General features: G+C 39.2%; 1 protein-coding gene and 1 pseudogene across 1 annotated transcript; one reads left to right on the top strand and one right to left on the bottom strand.

The window, feature by feature from the left end:
* The first annotated feature begins 1,081 nt into the window (after nucleotides 1-1,081).
* Nucleotides 1,082-1,460, top strand: LOC117695153 (multifunctional methyltransferase subunit TRM112-like protein pseudogene; annotated as a pseudogene).
* A 4,187-nt stretch (nucleotides 1,461-5,647) lies between these two features.
* Znf75d (zinc finger protein 75D) lies at nucleotides 5,648-19,294 on the bottom strand. The gene is made up of 3 exons (XM_076919000.1): nucleotides 18,887-19,294; nucleotides 17,418-17,544; nucleotides 5,648-6,327 (listed from the first exon to the last, which is right to left on the bottom strand). Exons 1-3 carry the CDS (start codon nucleotides 19,292-19,294, stop codon nucleotides 5,648-5,650), a joined length of 1,215 nt encoding a protein of 404 aa, XP_076775115.1.
* Between the last annotated feature and the right edge of the window lie 356 nt (nucleotides 19,295-19,650).

The raw sequence follows: 19,650 nt of genomic DNA, 5'->3' as shown, positions 1-19,650 counted from the left end.
TCTCTGTGCATTGTCCAGTTACGGCTCTCTGTGTTGATTACCACCTTCTGCAAGAAAAATCATCTCTGATGAAGGTTGAGCAATACACTAATATATAGGTAGAGTGATTAGGAATCACTAGAAGTCATTTTACTGCTGTGGTCATTAGCAGAATTAATAATAGCAGATTTTCACCTAGGGTTCATGACCTATCTGGTCTCAGATGCTTGGCCTGTGATCCTCTCTCCATTTAACCCTTCTATATTGGTTTCTTCTTTATTCCTTTATAATACTATATACTATTTTCCCTTCCTCGAAAGATCTCCTCCTCCCCCATGGTCCATTACTAGATTGCTAATCTCTGTTATTCTAAATGTAACATATTTATATAGAGTTTAAATGCTAACTCCATACATAGGAGAAAGCATGCAATGTTTGTCTTTCTGGGTCTTGTTTACCTGTTGGGCATTTTCCTGATTAACAGTTGATGGGAGAGGACCCAGTACACCGTGAGTGGTACTATCCCTGGGAAGATGGTCCTAAAATATATAAGAAAGCAAGCTGATGGTGGGGCTTGAGAGACGACTCAGTGTTTAAGAGCACTGGCCAGAGTTTGAATCCCAGAACTCAGGTGGCGGCTCACGGCTCCAGTATCAAGGGATCAAACGCCCTCTTCTGGCCTCTGCAAACACTGGACAAACATAGTGCACAGACATGCATCCAAGCAAAATACTCTTACATTATATCAAATACTTATATATAATAAATATATATTATTAAAATAAAAGATAAAAGACGTTTTTAAAATTTTTACAAAGAAAAGCTGAGAAAATCATGCGGAGGAAACAAGCCAATAAGCAGCCTTTCTCCATGCATCCTGCCTATGCTTCTACTTGGGTTCTTGCCTTGACTCCCCTCAGTGATGGAGTACACTGTGGAAGTATAACACAAAATAAGCCTTCTCCAAAGGTGAGGGAGGAGTGGGGGATGGAATTTGGGTTTGTTGAGGGGAAATTCGGAAGGGGGATATCATTTGAAATGTAAACAAATAAAATGATTGATTAAAACAAACAAGTCTTGTCCCGAGCTCAGGTGTGACAACATGAAACTGCTCATCCACAATCTCCTGAGTTCTCATGTGCAGGGCTTGGGCACACATGGCTTCCTGCTGCACCTGCAGGCCACTGAGGTCAGCATCAACGCATGGAGGAGTTCAACCCCAACTTCGTGGCACAGATGGTCCCCAAAGTGGAGTGGGCAGTGCTTGAACAGGCAGTGGGCACTTTAAACTTGGCTGAGATATCCAAAGAGCTGACTGACAACTATGAGCACTACGAGACGTTTTTGAGGAAGATGTACCACATGTTGCTCGAGGTTGAGGTACTGGAGGGCACCCTGCATGCCCAGAATCTGGTCTTCTTTTCCCCATCAGCCGTGGGATCCCCAATAGGCTCTTGAATGATGAGGAGACTGAGATGTAACCTTGCTAGCCACCACTTTAGTATTTTGTGATCGTGTGCATTTGTTGTATGGTCTGTTAACTAGATATGTCACGTGTGACCCCAAACTCTTCCCAGTGACTCACTGACCACCATGTACTTGAGCTCTATAGTATATATATTTTTTTCTCATTAAAGGTTCACCCCCCCAAAAAAAAAATTAAGTCTTCTCCTTCCTAAGTTTTTAGTCATGGAGTTAGAAAGCACATTCTTTCACAAAACGGATTCTGAACATGTCCTCAGATAGGGACATTTGACTATACTATCTACGTTAGCCCCATATGATCACAAGAAACAAAATGAAGCAAGATCAGTGTCAGAAGCTCATCTTAGGCTGATGCCAAGGCCAGGCTGGGAGCCACACACCGTGGTTTCTCTTAAATCTTCCAGAGAATGATTTTCAACCTTCCTAATGCAATTCTTTAATATACTTCCTTATGTTGTGGTGACTCGCAACCATAAAATTATTTTACTGCTACTTCATTACTGTAATTTACTACTGTTATGAATCGTAATGTAAATATCTGATATGCAGATAGTCTTAGACAACTCCTGTGAAAGTGTCAATCAGCCAAGGAGTCATAACCTAGAGGTTTCGAACCATGGTCCCAGACACTAGTAAACCTAGCCAGCATCTTGATTTTACACTTTCTGCCTTCCAGAATTGTAGTAGAAGAGATGTGCCCTATTTTAGGTGTCTAAGCATGTGATCCTCTGTAACATTAACTGGAAACTCACACACCCAAGTGGATGAGGGGATCTATTTTTCCTGCCCTGGGATCTTGGTAGGTTTCAGTCAGCCCTAATCAAATATAAGAGAAAGGGTGATGGGTGAATTCCTACTCAAAGTCTTTGGAGACAACAGGGATTCCATTGTATTCTCATGGAGAATGGGAGAGGTTTTGTGCTCCATTTAAAAAGTCCATATATTCACTAATTTGATGCCTGCCTATTTGAGTGTGCTTTGTAATTTTGTCTGTTCTGTGCTGTGTTGTGTGTTCTTGGTTACTAACTCTAGGGTCCTTACCTTACTTGCAAAATGAAACCCATCTCAGTTTGAAAACCTTTTATATTTGTTATTTGTATACAATATGAGTTTTTTAAAAAAATTCCTTTATGACTCCTTTGTGCCACCAATAAGATCAATATTTCTGGGATGACAATTTTAATTGAAAATCTATTTTTCATACAATATATGCTGATTACAGTTCCTCCCAACTCCTTCTAGATCCTCTCCACTTCTCCACTCACCAAAATTCACACCTTTTCAGAAATTTCTCCCTTTTATTAGAATACAAACATGCATCTAAATAATAATAATGATAGTAATAAGAATAACAAGAATAATGATGATAAAGATAAAAACAAGTGAGCCAGAATAGGACAAAACAAACAGAATAAAAAGAGCCAAAAGAAAAGCACAAGAAATATTTATATAGATACAGAGACACACATGTTCACACATACTCAGAAATCCCATAAAACACAAAAGCATGGCTGTGGTTTAGTTAAATGAATTTATAAGTATAGTTTTAAGTCAGACATTACCATATAAGTTCATTTCCAGAAGAGTTAAGTAGACTAGAGTTTGTGTTGTATATTACTAACTGAAAAGCTAATGTATAATCACAGAGCACTTTGAGGTGAGTAGAAAAAATTTTTCATTTATAAAATGCATAATATTCCACACCAAACTTTCTATCAGACTTTTATACCTAAGATAAATAAAAAATAAACAGACAACCACCAAACAGTTAATGCATACAACATACAAACTGAAATAAAATGCTCATTTAGAAATAGAAAAACATAAACAAACTTTTATGCAATCAATTTAATAATATAAGTAATAAAAAATCACTTTTCTTCATGTGTTCAGAATTTAAAAGGAGGAAAAGCTGTTTGAGAGAATCTACTTACACATACAGAAAACTGAGCAAGAGCCTCATGAAAAATGAAAAGTATGGCTGAATACTAAATTCCTGACCCAAATTCTGTCATAGTCCTGTCACTGCTGGCTCATCAGTCTCTATTATTATTATTATTAATTTAATAATTTTAATCTAAAATTTATGAAATTTACATTCAGAGTATATAAATGATGACATTCAAAAATATATAAATCTTTCCATATTGACCAGGAACAAATGATTCTGCTCTAAAGTGCAAGCTCTCACTAGCCCTTTTATTATCCAACAACAGTGTGTACAAGCAGACCTGAATGCCTAATAAAGCTGTCCTTTAGTTCCTCATTTACCTTACAGCAGCATCTGGACACCACTGCCAAGTTCAGAGGCTCAGAATCTGCATGGCAAATTTTACAGACCAATTCATTGGTAGACAGAAACTGTAGCTATGTACTCTGTTTATGGTTTATTCCTTACGATGAAGGAACAGCTGAAAATAATAAACTGATGCTTTAAAGGGCTTACCAAGAAACTTGCGTAGGAAATACTAAGTAATGCAAAAGTGTAATTTGGCAAAAGAGCACTGTCTTCACCACGCCTGGAAGATCAGTGGGATACTAACTAGATGTAGAAACTGTAAAAAGATTTTTAAAAAAAGTAAATCTGTACGTCTAATATAATTAAGAGTTTATGGTTACTGAGGATGCATTTTTGTTAAGATTTGTTCACCAAGGCTGCCACCCATTAAGCTCTATTTCCATATCAAAGGGGTGCAATTCTGCCAGGCTGTGACCTTGTCTATCTTCAATAGGAGAGGATGAGCCTAGTATTACTGCAACTTATTTGCCAAGGCTGGTTGATATCCATGGGAGATCTCCTCTTTCCTGAAGAGAAAGTGAGGAGGAGTAGATTGGGGGGGAGGGAAAGGGGAGGACAGGACTGGAAGGAGAGAAGGAAAACTAGGGTTGGGATGTTAATTAATTAATTAATTAATTAAAATTAATTAATTAAAAATTCTGCTCAAGGCCAGTTTTGTCTTTGGTGTTAGCCAAAACTCATCTTACACTATTATTATTATTATTATTATTATTATTATTATTATTATTATTATTAAGCTTTTTATTCCCCGAGTTCATGGAATGAATTCACAGTGCCGTGTGTGTGTGTGTGTGTGTGTGTGTGTGTGTGTGTGTGTGTATGTATGTACGTATGTGACCTGCTGGGTCACTTAAAGTAGCTAGAACAATATAATCCATCTTTCATGAACTCATAAATCTAGTTCATTTCTCTGACTACAAGGCCATCTTAAGCAAAATCTTCTTGGCTGAGCAGTTGCTATTTCAGTATAAACTTGAGATTCCATCTTCCCTGGTGTCCATAAGTATAAACTGCATGTCTTTCTTTGCCTGGCTACTTCTGGATGAGCCTTTCTATTATCAGATGTATACCATGTCAAAGAGGGTACATAAGACCCCTTCCCCTGCCCTTATCAGTAAATTAAATACCCACACTTTTCTATAGAGAAATCAATTATACTCATTTAGGATTAAGAAATCATAAAATGGACCTCCCTTTAGGCACAGGAGTGGTATGCACCCATTTAAAAGCCTTCAGTGTTCATCATAAAAGCCAAAATAATTGAAGTCATTTCACTGCTCTCATGTACTTGCACAGAGATGGATAACTAGTGTGTACAGAGAGAATTGCAAGTGGAGTTCCAATGCTTATTAGTTTCTTAGGTTTGTGTTGGCTTTCAGGTCTTCTTGTGCTCTCCAAACGTCCTTGAAATTAGACAATGTAGTAGGAACTAAAGGTGATAACTCCAATGGGAACATTTAGGGAAAACACAATCCTCTCATCTTGTTCATAAAGTTCCCTGATTCTTGGTTTTGGTCATCTATGGCGATAAATAATTATAGCCACTGAAACTGTCCCATAAATATTAATTCTTTCTGATTTCAGGGGCCCTAATAGCATTTTATATCTCTTCTGAGAAAGTGTGAAGAATGAAAAACAGAGTTCATGGTACCTGACATCAGAGGATAGTGTCAGAGAAAAACGTAGCTACAGACATAGTTGACAAACAAATTCTCATTTCTTTTATTCATAAAGTCGTAAACAAAAATCGTGTGGTTAACACTGAAAATGAAATGCAGTGGGAAGCAGTGTAGACTTTCTATGATATCTTTCTATGATATGAAACATAACTTGCCTAGATTTTCTAGACTTTTACACTCTGTCCCTGAAATATGCTAATTTTCCCTAGCCCAGGAATTCTGTCTGCGTTTCCTGACTATGTATGTTCTGGTGTCTGAGAAAGCTCCATCGTCTGTTAAATGTTCTCTTACACAGTTTACACGTATAGGGATGGTCAGCAATGTGGGTTAGCTGGTGTTTAATAAGGTGACATTTCTGAACGAATAGTCTCCCACATTCAATACAGTTAAAGGGTTTCTCTCCTGCATGAATTCTTTGGTGTTTAACTAAGTTTGTATTACGACTAAAGGATTTTGGACACCAGGAGCACTGATGTAGTTTTACTTCTTGGTGATCCAGACAATGCATTTTAAAATCTGAACTGCACTGAAAGCTACTACCACACTGTTGACATGTAAAAGGCTTCTCTTTGGTATGAACTCTGTGGTGCTTAGCAAGCTCAGAAGGAATTCTAAAGCTATCCCCACACTGCCGACATTTAAAGGGTTTGTGTACTGTGTTGCTTTCTGTGTGAGCCAGAATCTGCTGTTGAGAAACTGAAGCTACCCCTATTTCTGTCCCTGGAAGAGCCTGACCCTGTTCCTGTACCCTGTGTGCATCCTTGTTTTTTTTCCTGCAGTGTTTTTTCCGGGAAGCTTTCTTTCTGGCCCTTGATACTTGGGATGGTCTCGCTCCTGTTGTTGATGTAGAGGCAGATCCAGGCATGACATTTTTTGGCTTAAGCCCTGTTCGTAGAAAGAAAAGAATCAGTCAGGTGTTTCATAGAAAATAAAATTTAAATGACTAGAAAGAAATGTTGATAACAATTAAAGAAACACATCAACTACTGATTCTGGTCCAGGCTGAAAAAAAAGGTATAAATCCATAGTCCCTTGATCCACTCTATTAGGTACAGCAAAAGGCCCATTAAATAGTGCCAGAAACCACAGAAGGAAATTATAAAAAGTGGAAAGAAGGCAAAGAGTTCTGAGATTCGGGAATTTCAGAAAAACAAAAATGCTTAGAAGAAAGCAACAACTGGAACCCAGTATTTTCCAACCTCAAAACTATCTGCAGAAGGCTGCCTAGAAATGCAAATCAAAACAATAACACCTCACACCAACCAAAATGGCTAAGACCAAAAACTCAGGTGACAGCAAATGCTGGCAAAGATGTGGAGAAAGAGGAACACTCCTCCATTGCTGGTGGGATTGCAAGCTGGTGCAACCACTCTGGAAATCAATCTGGAGGTTCCCCAGAACATTGAAAATAGATCTACCTGAAGACCCAGCTATACCACTCCTGGGCATATACCAAGAAGATGCCCCACCATACCACAGGGGTATGTATTCCATTATGTTCATAATAGCCTTATTTGTGATAGCCAGAAGTTAGAAACAACATAAGAATGGATACAGAAAACATGGTTCATTTGCATAATGGAATACTATTCAGCTATTAAGAACAAGGACATCATGAGTTTTGCAGGCAAATGGATGGAACTGCAAAATATCATCCTGAGGTAACTCATCCCCAAAAGGATATGCATGGTATGTACACACTAATAAGTGGATATTAGCCAAAAAATACAGAATTGCCAGGATACAATCCACAGAACTCAAGAAGGTTAACAAGCCAAAGGGCCCACGTGAGAATGCCTCAATCCCATTTGGGAGGGAGAAGATAGCAATCATGGGGGGGGGGGAAGGAGAGACCTGGGTGAGAAAAGCAACATGGAGGGGAAGAGGGGAACATGATCAGGTGTTGAGTAAGGGAAAAGAACTGAAGCCCCAAAGGGCCAGCAGAAAGAATGGACACAGGCAACCTCAGGACATAAGAGGCTGGGGGACCCTCCAGAATGTACCAGAGACCTGGGAGGTAAGAGACTGTCAGGACTCAAAGGAGGGACCTTAGATGAAATGTTCGACAGTATGAAGAGGGAACTTATATAACTCGCCTCCAGTAGAAAGACAGGGCATCAAGTGGAGGGATGGGGTTGCCATCCCACAGTCAAATACTCTGACCTAGAATGGTTTCTGTCTGAAAGAACTGCAGGTACAAAAATGGAGAAGAGCCTAAGGAAAAGGAGGTTCAGTGACAGGCCCAAACTGGGATCCAGCTCAAGGGGAGGTACCAAGGCCTGACAATATTACTGATGCTACAGAGTGCTCACAAAAAGGGACCTATCATGACTGCCCTCCAAAAGACCCAACAAGCAGCTGAGTCATAGATATTTACACTCAACCAATGGACAGAAGCTCCTGTGTTTGAGTTAGGGAAAAGATGGAAGAAGCCGAGGAGGAGGGTGACACCATAGGAAGACCAGCAGTCTCAACTAACCCAGACCCCAGAGATCTCTCAGACACTGAGCCACCAACCAGGCAGCATACACCAGCTAACATGAGGACCCCAACACATTTAGAGCAGAGAACTGCTGGGTCTTGGTTCAGTCAGAGAAGATGCACCTAACCCTCTAGAGACTTGGGGTCCCAGGGAGTAGGGAGGTCTGTTGGGGTAGATGGTGTGTGGTGGGGACATCCTCTTGGAGATGGGAGGGATTGGAATGAGGAACAGTTGGAGGGTGGACTGGGAGGGGGATAAAGTCTGGACTGTAAAAAAAGATTAAAGAATAAAAAATGCAAATCATATGTAGGAGGAGCTAAGGTGGGAGGAGTAAAGAGAAGAAGAGGAGAGGAAAGAGGAAGAGCTAAGAGAGGGAGAGACGAGAGAGCAGGGAACGTGGAGGCAGATTTTCATGTGTCTCTGGCAGTCACAGGTAGTTGGTATATCTAGGTTGGGTATTGGGTTACACCTCTGATAGCATAGGCATCTTGTTATTGAGCATTATTAAATATATAAGCCTTTGGATAATCCAAGCACTAGAGTCTCATTTGTACGGAGCCAATGTGGTTGATGGAATGGTCTGGGCAATGCCCAGCTTTGCGGAGACAGTGTAGATTGGCAGAGCCATCTCCCACGCTAGCACCTCGTGGGTGGCAGGGCTGGTGTTTTTGGCTGGCCATTTCTAGCTGCAGCGTACATGTGGCCTCTGACCACAGAACATGGCAGCTAAGCTAGGCAGAGCTGCTGTAGCTTCGCCAGCGACCATTTTTAAATAACTACCACAACAATCATAAATAAAGTTCTATTTTTCACAATACAGTAATAAAAATGATAAGTCATTATTACCAAGACAGACAAAAACAAATATAAGACCCAAGGACTAACAAGAAGCATAAAGCACAAGCAGGCTTTATTGTACAAGACTGCAAATTTCAGCACTAGGGAGACACCTAGAGGGAGGATCATGAGGTCAAAGCTAGCATGGGACACACTGCAAAACCCTGTCTCAAACTGCCTTCCCCAAAGAAATAAATATCAGGCATTTGATGATTTGAATAAGAATGGTTCCCCACAGGCTCATATATTTGCCTGCTTTGTCAATGGAACAAAATTAAAAATGATTAAGATTGTTGAAGGAGGCCTGTCACTAGAGGTGTGCTTTGAGGCATCAAAAGCTCATGCTTTTGATGAACTGGAAAGAGCATACATTAATAAATTGACAGTACACCTGAAAGCCTTAGAACAAAAAGAAGAAAATACACCCAAGAGGAGTAGACGGCATGAAATAATCAATCTCAGGGCTGAAATCAACCAAGTAGAAACAGAAAGAACTACACAAAACATCGATAAAACCAGGAGCTGGTTCTTTGAGAAAATCAACAAGATAGACAAACCCTTATCAGACTGACCAAAGGGCACAGAGACAATACTGAAATTAATAAGATCAGAACTGAAAAGGGAGACATAACAACATAAACTGAGGAAATTAAAAAAAACGTCAGATCCTACTACAAAGGCCTATACTCAACAAAATTGGAAAATCTGGATGAATTGGACAATTTTCTAGACAGATACCAAGTATCAAAGTTAAAACAGGAGCAGATAAACCATCTAAACAGTCCCATAACCCCTAAAGAAATAGAAGCAGTCATTAAAAGTCTCCCCACCAAAAATGTCCGGGACCAGACGGTTTTAGTGCAGAATTCTATCAGAACATCCAGGAAGACCTAATACCAATTCTCTTCAAACTATTCCACAGAATTGAAACAGAAGGAACAACACCCAATTCGTTCTATGAAGCTACAATTAAGCTCATACCTAGACCTCACAAAGACACAACAAAGAAAGAGAACTTCAGATCAATCTCCTTTATGAATATTGATGCAAAAATACTCAATAAAATTCTCACAAACCGAATCCAAGAACACATCAAAACAATCATCCATCATGATCAAGTAAGCTTTATCCCAGGAATGCAGGGATGGTTCAAAATTAAGAAATCCATCAACATAATCCAACATAATCCACTATATAGACAAATTCAAAGAAAAAAAACCACATGATCATCTCACTAGATGCTGAGAAAGCATTTGACAAAATTCAACATCCCATCATGTTAAAAGTCTTGGAAAGATCAGGAATTCAAGGCCCATACCTAAACATAGTAAAAGCAATATACAGCAAACCAGTAGCCAACATCAAACTAAATGGAGAGAAACTTGAAGCAATCCCACTAAGATCAGGGACTAGACAAGGCTGCCCACTCTCTCCCTATCTATTCAATATAGTACTGGAAGTCTTAGCTAGAGTGATTAGACAACAAAAGGAAGTCAAAGGGATACAAATAAGAAAGGAAGAAGTCAAAATTTCAATATTTGCAGATGATATGACAGTATACTTAAGTGACCCTAAAACTTCCACCAGAGAACTCCTAAACCTGATAAACAACTTCAGAAAAGTGGCCGTATATAAAATCAAACAAATCATTAGCCTTCTTCTACCTAAAAGATAAATAGGCTGAGAAAGAAATTAGGGAAATGACACCCTTCACAATAGTTACAAACAATATAAAATACCTTGGAGTGAATCTAACCAAGCAAGTAAAAGATCTGTATGACAAGAACTTCAAGTCTCTGAAGAAAGAAATAGAAGAAGATCTCAGAAGATGGAAAGATCTCCCATGCTCCTGGATTGGCAGGATTAATGTAGTCAAAATGGCCATCTTGCCAAAAGCAATCTAAAGATTCAATGCAATCCCCATCAAAATTTGAAATCAATTCTTCATAGAGATAGAAAGACAATTTGCAAATTCATTTGGAATAACAAAAAACCCTGGATAGTGAGTACTATTCTCAACAATAAGAGAATTTCTGGAGGAATCACCGTCCCTGACCTCAAACTCTACTGCAGGGCAGTAGTGATAAAAACTGCATGGTATTGGTACAGAGACAGGCAGGAAGATCAATGGAATAGAATTGAAGATCCAGAAATGAACCCACACTCCTATGATCACTTGATCATTGACAAAGGAGCTAAAACCATCCAGTGGAAAAAGGACAGCTTTTTCAGCAAATGGTGCTGGTTCAACTGGAGGTCAGCATGTAGGAGGATGCAAATCAATCCATTCTTATCTCATTGTACAAAGCTCAAGTCCAAGTGGATAAAGGACCTTCACATAAAGCCAGATACACTGAAACTAATAGAAGAGAAGGTGGGGAAGACCCTCGGATACCTAGGGACAGGGGAAATGTTCCTGAACACACCAATGGCTTTATGCTCTAAGATCAAGAATTGACAAATGGGACCTCATAAAATTGCAAAGCTTCTGTAAGGCAAAGGACATTGTCAGTAGGACAAAACGGCAACCAACAGATTGGGAAAAGTTCTTTACCAATCCTACATCTGATAGAGGGCTAATATCCAATATATACAAAGAACCCAAGAAATTATACCCCAGATAACCAAATAACCCTATTAAATATGGGGTACAAAGCTAAACAGAGAATTCTCAACTGAGGAAACTCAAATGGCTGAGAAGCATAGTAAGAAATGCTCAACATCCTTAGTCATCAGGGAAATGCAAATCAAAACAACCCTGAGATTCCACCTCACACCAGTCAGAATGGCTAAGATCAAAAACTCAGGTGATAGTTGATGCTGGTGAGGATGTGGAGAAAGAGGAACACTCCTCCATTGTTGGTGGGTTTGCAAGCTGGTACAACCACTCTGGAAATCAGTCTGGTGGTTCCTCAGAAAATTGGACATAGCATTACCTGAGGACCCAGCTATATCACTCCTGGGCTTATACCCAAAAGATACTCCAACATATAAGAAGGATATATGATCCACTATGTTCATAGCAGCCTTATTTATGATAGCCAGAAGCTGGAAAGAACCCAGATGTCCTTCAACAGAGGAATGGATACAAAAATGTGGTACATCTACACAATGGAGTATTACTCAGCTATTAAAACAATGAATTCGAGAAATTCTTAGGCAAATGGATGGAACTAGAAATTATCATCCTGAGTGAGTTAACCCAATCACAAAAGAACTCACATGGTATTTACTCACTGATAAGTGGATATTAGCCCAAAAGCTTGAAATACCCAAGATACAACCCACAGACCACATGAAGCTCATGAAGAAGCAAGACCAAGTGGGGATGCCTCAGTCCTACTTAGAAGGAGTAACAAAATACTCAAGGGAGCAAATATGGAGACAAAGTGTGGGACAGAAACTGAAGGAGGGGCCATCTGGAGACCATTCCACCTGGGTATCCATCCCATGTGCAGTCACCTAAGCTAGACACTGGTGTGGATGGCTGGAAGTGCATGCTGACAAGAACCTGATATAGCAAGCACTCTACCACTGAGCTAAATCCCCATCCCCACATCAGAACTCTGGAGATGAAAGAGAGTTCAAATCCAACCTAGGATACATAGTGAAAACCTGTCTTAAGTGAAAAAAGAAATGAAATTCAAATGCTCCTATTAATTTACAAAAGAAAATTATATGTCAAAAAGCACACATCCATTTAGAAAAAAACCCTGCCATAAATGTAGATATTCTATCAATATCATTAAAAAGCAACTAAATACACAAAATTGAAGTTAATGCAATCTGTCAAGGTAAAGCAATAAAAGGCATTATGCATGGTTGCTTACAAGGTTACAAGGAAAATCCTGAGGTTTCCCAAGAAATGCAAAAAAAAAAAAAAAAAAAAAAAAAAAAAAAAAAAAAAAACCCAAACCCACCAAACTTACAGGGAGTACATTCTGCTCATAAGATACAAGATCCCAAAATAGAAGAAGTCCATGACATCTATTTATAAAGTGATATAATGAGGAAATAAAAGTGAAAACTAGTCCCTTTGCTGTTGTTACAGTGGGATGGAAGGCTAAGGCACATAAGTCACAAAGGAAATAGAAAGAGTATCTATATCCTGAAAATGATGAAAAGTTGATGAAAGAAATCAATGGTCATCTAAATTGATACACGTAGTATTCAAGGTTCAGAGAGGTCAACACAGTAAAGATATCAGTACTCTTCAAATCATTTACAGATTTAATGTAACTTTTAGCAAGGTCTCAATCAGGTTTGTTGTAGTCCTAACTAAAATTACTGTAGAATTTACACATATACCCTCTGTGTACTCAGAGAGCAGTGTATAGAGAAAGGGAGGAGCTCCCCTGGTAAAGCAGTCACAACAGTGGAGTAGCTTGGTAAATAGGGGTGTGTGAGTTGTGGTGAGTGTGGTGGCCACTGCTGCAGCTATATGGGAGGCCCAATCTGAAACAGAATGAAAGTGGTGTCAATACCACATTAGAATGTTGGCTGTTTTAGTATTTCAGGTAGAATTTGTCTTTTTCATCTTCAAAGAAGAAGAAATTCAGAACAGCAGAATTCATATGCACAGCAGAAAATATTTAAAGATCAGGCCATAGAAAAATAAATGCAGCACTTTGGGATGTGTGTGTGTGTATGTATGTATGTATGCATGTGTAAGTGCACACATGTATATTCATGTGTGTATGCATTTGTGTGCAGGACGTAGGATAACATGCATGTCCATCCACCTTGTGATTTTTAAGGCAGGATCCTTTACTGACTGTGTAACTCACCAAATAAATAAAGTTGGCTTCTCAGTGAGGCTTGGAGATGCATACAAAACATTTCAACATGGAAGCTGTGGTATGTCACAGTGTGTCCCACAGTATATGTTTATATGCCTTCACTTGCAAATGTTCATTGCAATGAATCATTGGTCTGGTCCAAGACCTCTGGCTTTTGTGACACTATCAATACTACATCCTCATCACTGTTTATCCTGTTGTCACTCTGTGTCATTGAGATCCCACAGCTTTGGAACAACAGAACTTATTCACATCACCAGGACAAGCTCTCCAGCATTACACCAGCTAAGACATCCAGTGGTGCCATCTGCAGGAGGTAGCATCAGGTCTCCTACTCTCATGCCTTCTGAGCCTGACCACACCTCCAGTGCCAGCTCCCTTTTCTGTGCTTCCCAGCCAAGGTGAGATGCAGGGCTCCCTCTCATATCCCAAGTGCTGCAGACAGTGAGTGGCTGGGCCAGCTCCCCTCTCACTCTCCTCTGAGAGTGGCATGCAACTTATAGGGTCAGCACTCGTAGTGGTGAGGGGAGCAAAACTTAATTATGTGGGGTCATACTCTCTGTGACTATTAAGAAACTCTGAACTCTTTTAACTCTTAGGGGGCTGATGAAAAAGGAAAAGAAAGAAAAATCATCCATACACACATGTACACTGGATGAAGCAAAGCAGGCTCTAAGAAGCAAACTCCAACAATTTCACACATATATACATACATATGCATGTATGTACATACATATGTACATACATACATATGTACATACATATTTGGATGAGGAAAAGCTTCAATGAGCTGTCTCCAACAACTTTACACATGCACACACACATATACATATATACACATTTGGTGGGTGGAGCAAATTCCATCAACCTTACACATATACATATTTATACATATTTGGTAGATTGAGAGACACTTCAACAACTTTATTTTTCCTTTTGTCCATTTATATAGCTCAAGACAAAGTTCTCTATGTAAGAGGAAGAATTACCTCATTCAGAAACAGATCAAATGTTACACAATAAGAAATTGCAGCTAGATTGTTGATTACTTATGTTCAAAACACTAGCTTTATCTAGCTTTCATTCTATAAACTCATAAGTTCAAATCTAAGCTGGGCAGTAGTGGCTTGGCTTACGCCTTTAATCCCAGAATTTGGGAGGCAGAGGCAGGTGGATTTCTGAGTTTGAGGCCAGCCTGGTCTACAAAGTGAGTTCCAGAACAGCCAGGGCTACACAGAGAAACCCTGTCTCAAAAAAAAAAAAAAAAAAAAAAACCCAAAAGTTCAAATCTATAGTTTTACATAGCCTTACTTTATCATGGCCTCACCCTAGGGCCTGACCTAGGAGGAATGTTTTCTTTGATCATTAACTTGTTTCAAGCCTATTTTCTTCCTAGAGCACTTTATGTTCTTGTAATGTATGGAAGCTCACTGCATTCATTGCCATGCAGCTGTTACTATTCTACGCGGGAGAGGCATATACTACTTTTGATTCAATCTTTACACTTTCTATCAATTGTCTTAACTTCCTAAATTTATCTGAATTAAATTGCAAATCCTAGAAAACCATTAATTCATCTAAACTGCATTATTTCATGAAATTTCATCTTCACATTGATCTGCAGGAAATATGCCCAATAGAGTGGGCTAATGCCCAGGAATTAATCATAATACACTATAGGCAGAAAGGGTCTTTCTTTCTCCAATCACACCATGTCAGAGAAATGAGAAATACAGTAATGACAAACATGAGAAGGCAAAGCAGCAGCACGAATCAATGATGTGACAAAGCCTCTGGGTCTGTGCCTTTCTAGAATTCACCCACTGCCACCATGCAAAATGGTGGACAGGCACCAGGAAGGTTACTTGCCTACTGCAGCTCCTCTTGTATGGTGTCTGCCAATAAGCTTAACAAATTGGTAGTTTGTTAGATAGTGCATTTTTGTGCAATAAAGACTTTGTGTTTGCTTGAAGTATTCTTTGGTTTATATAGAGAATTTTTTTAAAAGTAATGTGAATAAACTATTAATAATAACAGTGACATCTGTTTGATTTTCTTCAGCTATTACAACCTTACCTTCTTCTGTCTTTCTAGAATTCACATATTTATAAAATGTTTGTGTCTTTGAATTAATATAATTAAAATAAATTTATGTACAAAGCCCAGGCCATGCAACAGCTAGAAGGCTCTTTTTAAAAGATTTATTTTATTTTTATGTGTACGTGTGTGTCTGTGTGTGTCTGTGTGTGTGTGTGTGTGTGTGTGTGTGTGTGTGATATGTGTACAGTGCCCAAGGAGGCCAGAAGACCTGAAGATACAGGCAATTTTTGAGCTACCTTGGGTGCTATGAACAGAACATGGGTCCTTTGGATGGTTAAAAAGTATTGTTGACCATTGAGCTATCTCTTTTGTGAAGAATAACAAGGAAGAATAAAGTAAAAAAAAAAATTCTGCACAACAGATAGAAGGCTTGCTATACAACTGTAATAAGGGTTCAATAGTCACAGCAAACAATAAAACAGCTCAGTCTGGACAGATGTATACAAATTGCCAAGTACCTTTTGACACAAAACACAGAAGCAATTCAATGGAGGAAAGATAGAACTTTCAACAAATGATGCTGAGGCAACTGGACACCGTGCTGACTATTCTTTGTTGTTAACTTGACAACATTTGGAATTAACTAAACCTCAAATGACTGGGCACATCTGTGAAGGTTTTTTTTCTTAATTAAATACTTTGAAATGGTAAGACCCACTTTTAATCTGTATCTTTCAAGTGGGAAAAGTCACCTTTAACCTGGGCCACACCTATACAAAAGGCCTGCAGCATATATAAAAAACACGGAAGAAAAAAGTTTGTTTTCTTTGTCTATTTCCCCTATTGGAAAGTCCATTCCTTCACTGGCATTAGAGCTCACTTTTTCAGGATTCCAGAGTACACTGAAGCCCATCTGAGACATCCAGCCTCATAGACTGAACAACTGTTGGATTCTTAGACCAACCATTGATAGACAGCTATTGTTGGACCACAGCCTGCAATTCACTTTAATAAAATAAATTATATATAATAAAATATATTATATATAAAAATAAATTATATAATAAAATACATTATATAGAAAAATAAATTATATATAATATATACATCACAGTTGTATAAAATGAATACATATAGTCATATATATTTGTCCTGTAAGTTTTGTTTCTCTAGAGAGCCCTAACTCATACAGATGCCTATAGGTAAAAGAATCAGCCTCAGCCTCAACTTCATACTGTATGTAAATTAATTCAAAATGGCATGGTCTTAAATGTAAGAACAAAATAAAAGATTTAGGAAAAGTTAAAGGTATTTACAGCTAAGGCAGAACCATACACTCTAACAGGAACAATTGATCCTCACTAAAATTAAAATTAAAAACTTTTATGTTAAGCCGGGTGGTGGTGCATGCTTTAACCTCAGCATTTGGGAGGCAGAGGCAGAGGCAGGTGGATCTCCGTGAGTTTGAGGTCAGCTTGGTCTACAGAGTTTTCTACAGCCAGAGCTACACAGAGAAACTTTACCTTGAAAAACTAAGAAACAAAACAAAACCAAAAAATAAAGTAGAAAAGAACTATTATTCTGTAGAAACCCATGGGAAGAAGGTAAAAAGAATAGTTTAAGAGAGATAATTAAGTGCAAGCCAAACATTCAATAAAACATCAGAATCCACAACACAGAAAGAAGTTCCTGATTCAACAGTGAAAAAGTAATCTAAATCAATTATAGTCCTACAGGGGAGTTTTCCTAGGGTGAATTTTTCACAAGCACAGTCTAGGTTACACAACTTATACACAAAGAAAAGAAGGTATCTTTACCTAGAGAGGTGGTTAGCTTGTAGATGTCCAGTATCACTTCACTGTAGAGTGTCTTCTGGGAAGGGTTCAGCATATCCCATTCTTCATCCGATAACTGTATTTCTATATCTTCAAATGTTAACAAGTCCTAAAGACAAGAATGGACTTGAATGTAATACTCCTGCAGAAGCGGGTCTGTTACCTGCCTGTGAAGCATGTGATAGGTTGCACGCTCAACTAATTATTAGTAAAGAATGTAGGAGGGGGAAACTGAGATGGCAGGAAACAGGCAAGTGGATCAATGAATGGCTTGTGAAGGATCCAGTTTCCACTCTTATCGTGCCAAGCCTGGTGGTCAGTAAGGTCTAATGAACCCCAGAACACTAGGGGTCTTAGCAGCAAAGGCTAAAATGAGGCTGCCTCAACAAGGTAAGCGTTAAGATAAAATAAAAACAATTAACAAAAAGCAACCTGACTTCTTCCAGCCCCTCTATTCTCCAACAGCCTCCATGGCTACCTAACACAGCTATAGCTCAAGACGCCAGTGGCGCTGGACATACTGGTGTGTTGCTCTAAAGCCGCCTTGGTCATTTGCTTCCTTGGGTGTTATCCCTCACGAAGTGATTTCTCTCTTTTCCTTCTCTGGAAAACATAAAGCACTGAACTTAAAAGCGTTTTTCTATCAGCCCAACTTTTAAATCTCCTAGAAGGAAGGAAGGATTTTGCAGGGGAAAGGGAATTAAATAAAGAGAAAAATGAAGAAAAATGCGTTCCAACCTCCCTCTATATGAGGAGGTTTTATGTTTACCATAAAACAGCAAAAAATAAACTCCACCTGATATTCTTAGGTTAGATTCTGAAGGCAGGCGGTGTCTGTTGTCACTGGGGATTTAACTTGAATCTCCACTCACCAGCAGCACCAAGAGCATGGCACTAGGATAGACAGTCCAGTCGAAGTCCTTATCTTTCAGCTGTAGATGTATTTTTAACAGAAGATACTAGTCCCAGCATCTAGAGTCTCTCTCTACCTCTCTATGGGCATTTTTCTTTAAAGTATTTCCATTTTGCTTTCTTCATTTTTTCTTCCTTTGTACTCGCCCCAATGTTGTCTAATTTGTGCTTCTGTTCTCTACCCTCTACTTTAGTCTCTGTAAGTTCTGTAACAGGTTCCAGATTGCCCCAACATCCTTTTGTTGCCTATCATTTCTGTTTCTAAGATCTCAAATCTTGTATTCTTACACCTGCTACAGCAGGTCCACTACCATCAATTCCTGGCCTTAAAAAGAGAAAAAACCCCAACTCTTCCCCTTTAAGGCTATGAAAGACTTTGCTTGAAACTCTCAACCTTATGGAGTCACTATCAACACATGATTTTAGATTCTGTCTAGCCATTCTAAGAGAACAAGAGCTGTCTCACTCTTTGATAACTGTCAACCAAGACGTATCTTTGCCCTATGTCATTGTGGATTACAAGGACTCTTTCTCCTTACCTCACTGGGCACTGCCTCATCAGGCTGTGTCTCCAAGCACCTGACCAGAGCCACAGCCTGTTTAACATCTTTGGGATGATGCTTTTGCACCCAGTTCTTCATCACCTGGGGCAGGCTGTTCAGGAACTGCTGTAGCACCAGAGCTTCTAAGATCTGTTCTTTTGAGTTGGTCTCTGGCATCAGCCACTGATGACATAATTCCCGAAGCTGGCTGGCAGCCTCTAGTGGTCCAGGTACTTGCATGTAAGAGAAGTTCCAGAACTTCTGCTGAGCAATTTTGGGAGAATGACCTTTTGTCTGGGAGCTGTCATTACTGTTCTGGTTTGCAGTATCTTGCATAGGTTCATTATTTTCCTGCACAGCCCCCACGTGAGTGCTGAAACTCCCATCTTCATTCACCTCACTCATTATCACATGCTATAAGAACCGTTTTACTGATATCCACTTAGTACCACCTTTCACAACTGAAGCACCAGCAGGTTGACTCTTCTTCCTAAGGGAGGAAGTGAGGGAAGAAGGGAAAGACAGAAGAAACACAGTCACATACAGAGAGAAAGAGAGAGAGAGAGAAGGAGGGAGGGAGGGATAGAAACAGAGAAGAAAGTTACAAGATAAAGATTCACTTGGCATTTATTACCAAAGAAAACTGAACAGAAATCTTCCCACCTCCCCTTTAATTTCACCTGTCAAGTATTATGGGAATACACGCCCTCTGAAGCTATGCTTTTCTCCTTTGTATGTCCACATTAGAACATAGCATAGCT

The sequence above is a fragment of the Arvicanthis niloticus genome, chromosome X (assembly GCF_011762505.2).
Source record: "Arvicanthis niloticus isolate mArvNil1 chromosome X, mArvNil1.pat.X, whole genome shotgun sequence".
Lineage (NCBI taxonomy): Eukaryota > Metazoa > Chordata > Mammalia > Rodentia > Muridae > Arvicanthis > Arvicanthis niloticus.
This window is presented reverse-complemented; position numbering and strand designations above follow the sequence as displayed.

Excerpts from the sequence above, each read along its gene's own strand:
- Znf75d (XM_076919000.1), bottom strand. The coding sequence starts at position 19,294 with ATGAGTGAGGTGAATGAAGATGGGAGTTTCAGCACTCACGTGGGGGCT. Across the intron at positions 17,545-18,886 it reads ATGAGGCAGTGCCCAGTGAG|GACTTGTTAACATTTGAAGA; the intron begins GTAAGGAGAAAG and ends TCTTGTCTTTAG. Across the intron at positions 6,328-17,417 it reads CAAGCTAACCACCTCTCTAG|GGCTTAAGCCAAAAAATGTC; the intron begins GTAAAGATACCT and ends TTCTACGAACAG.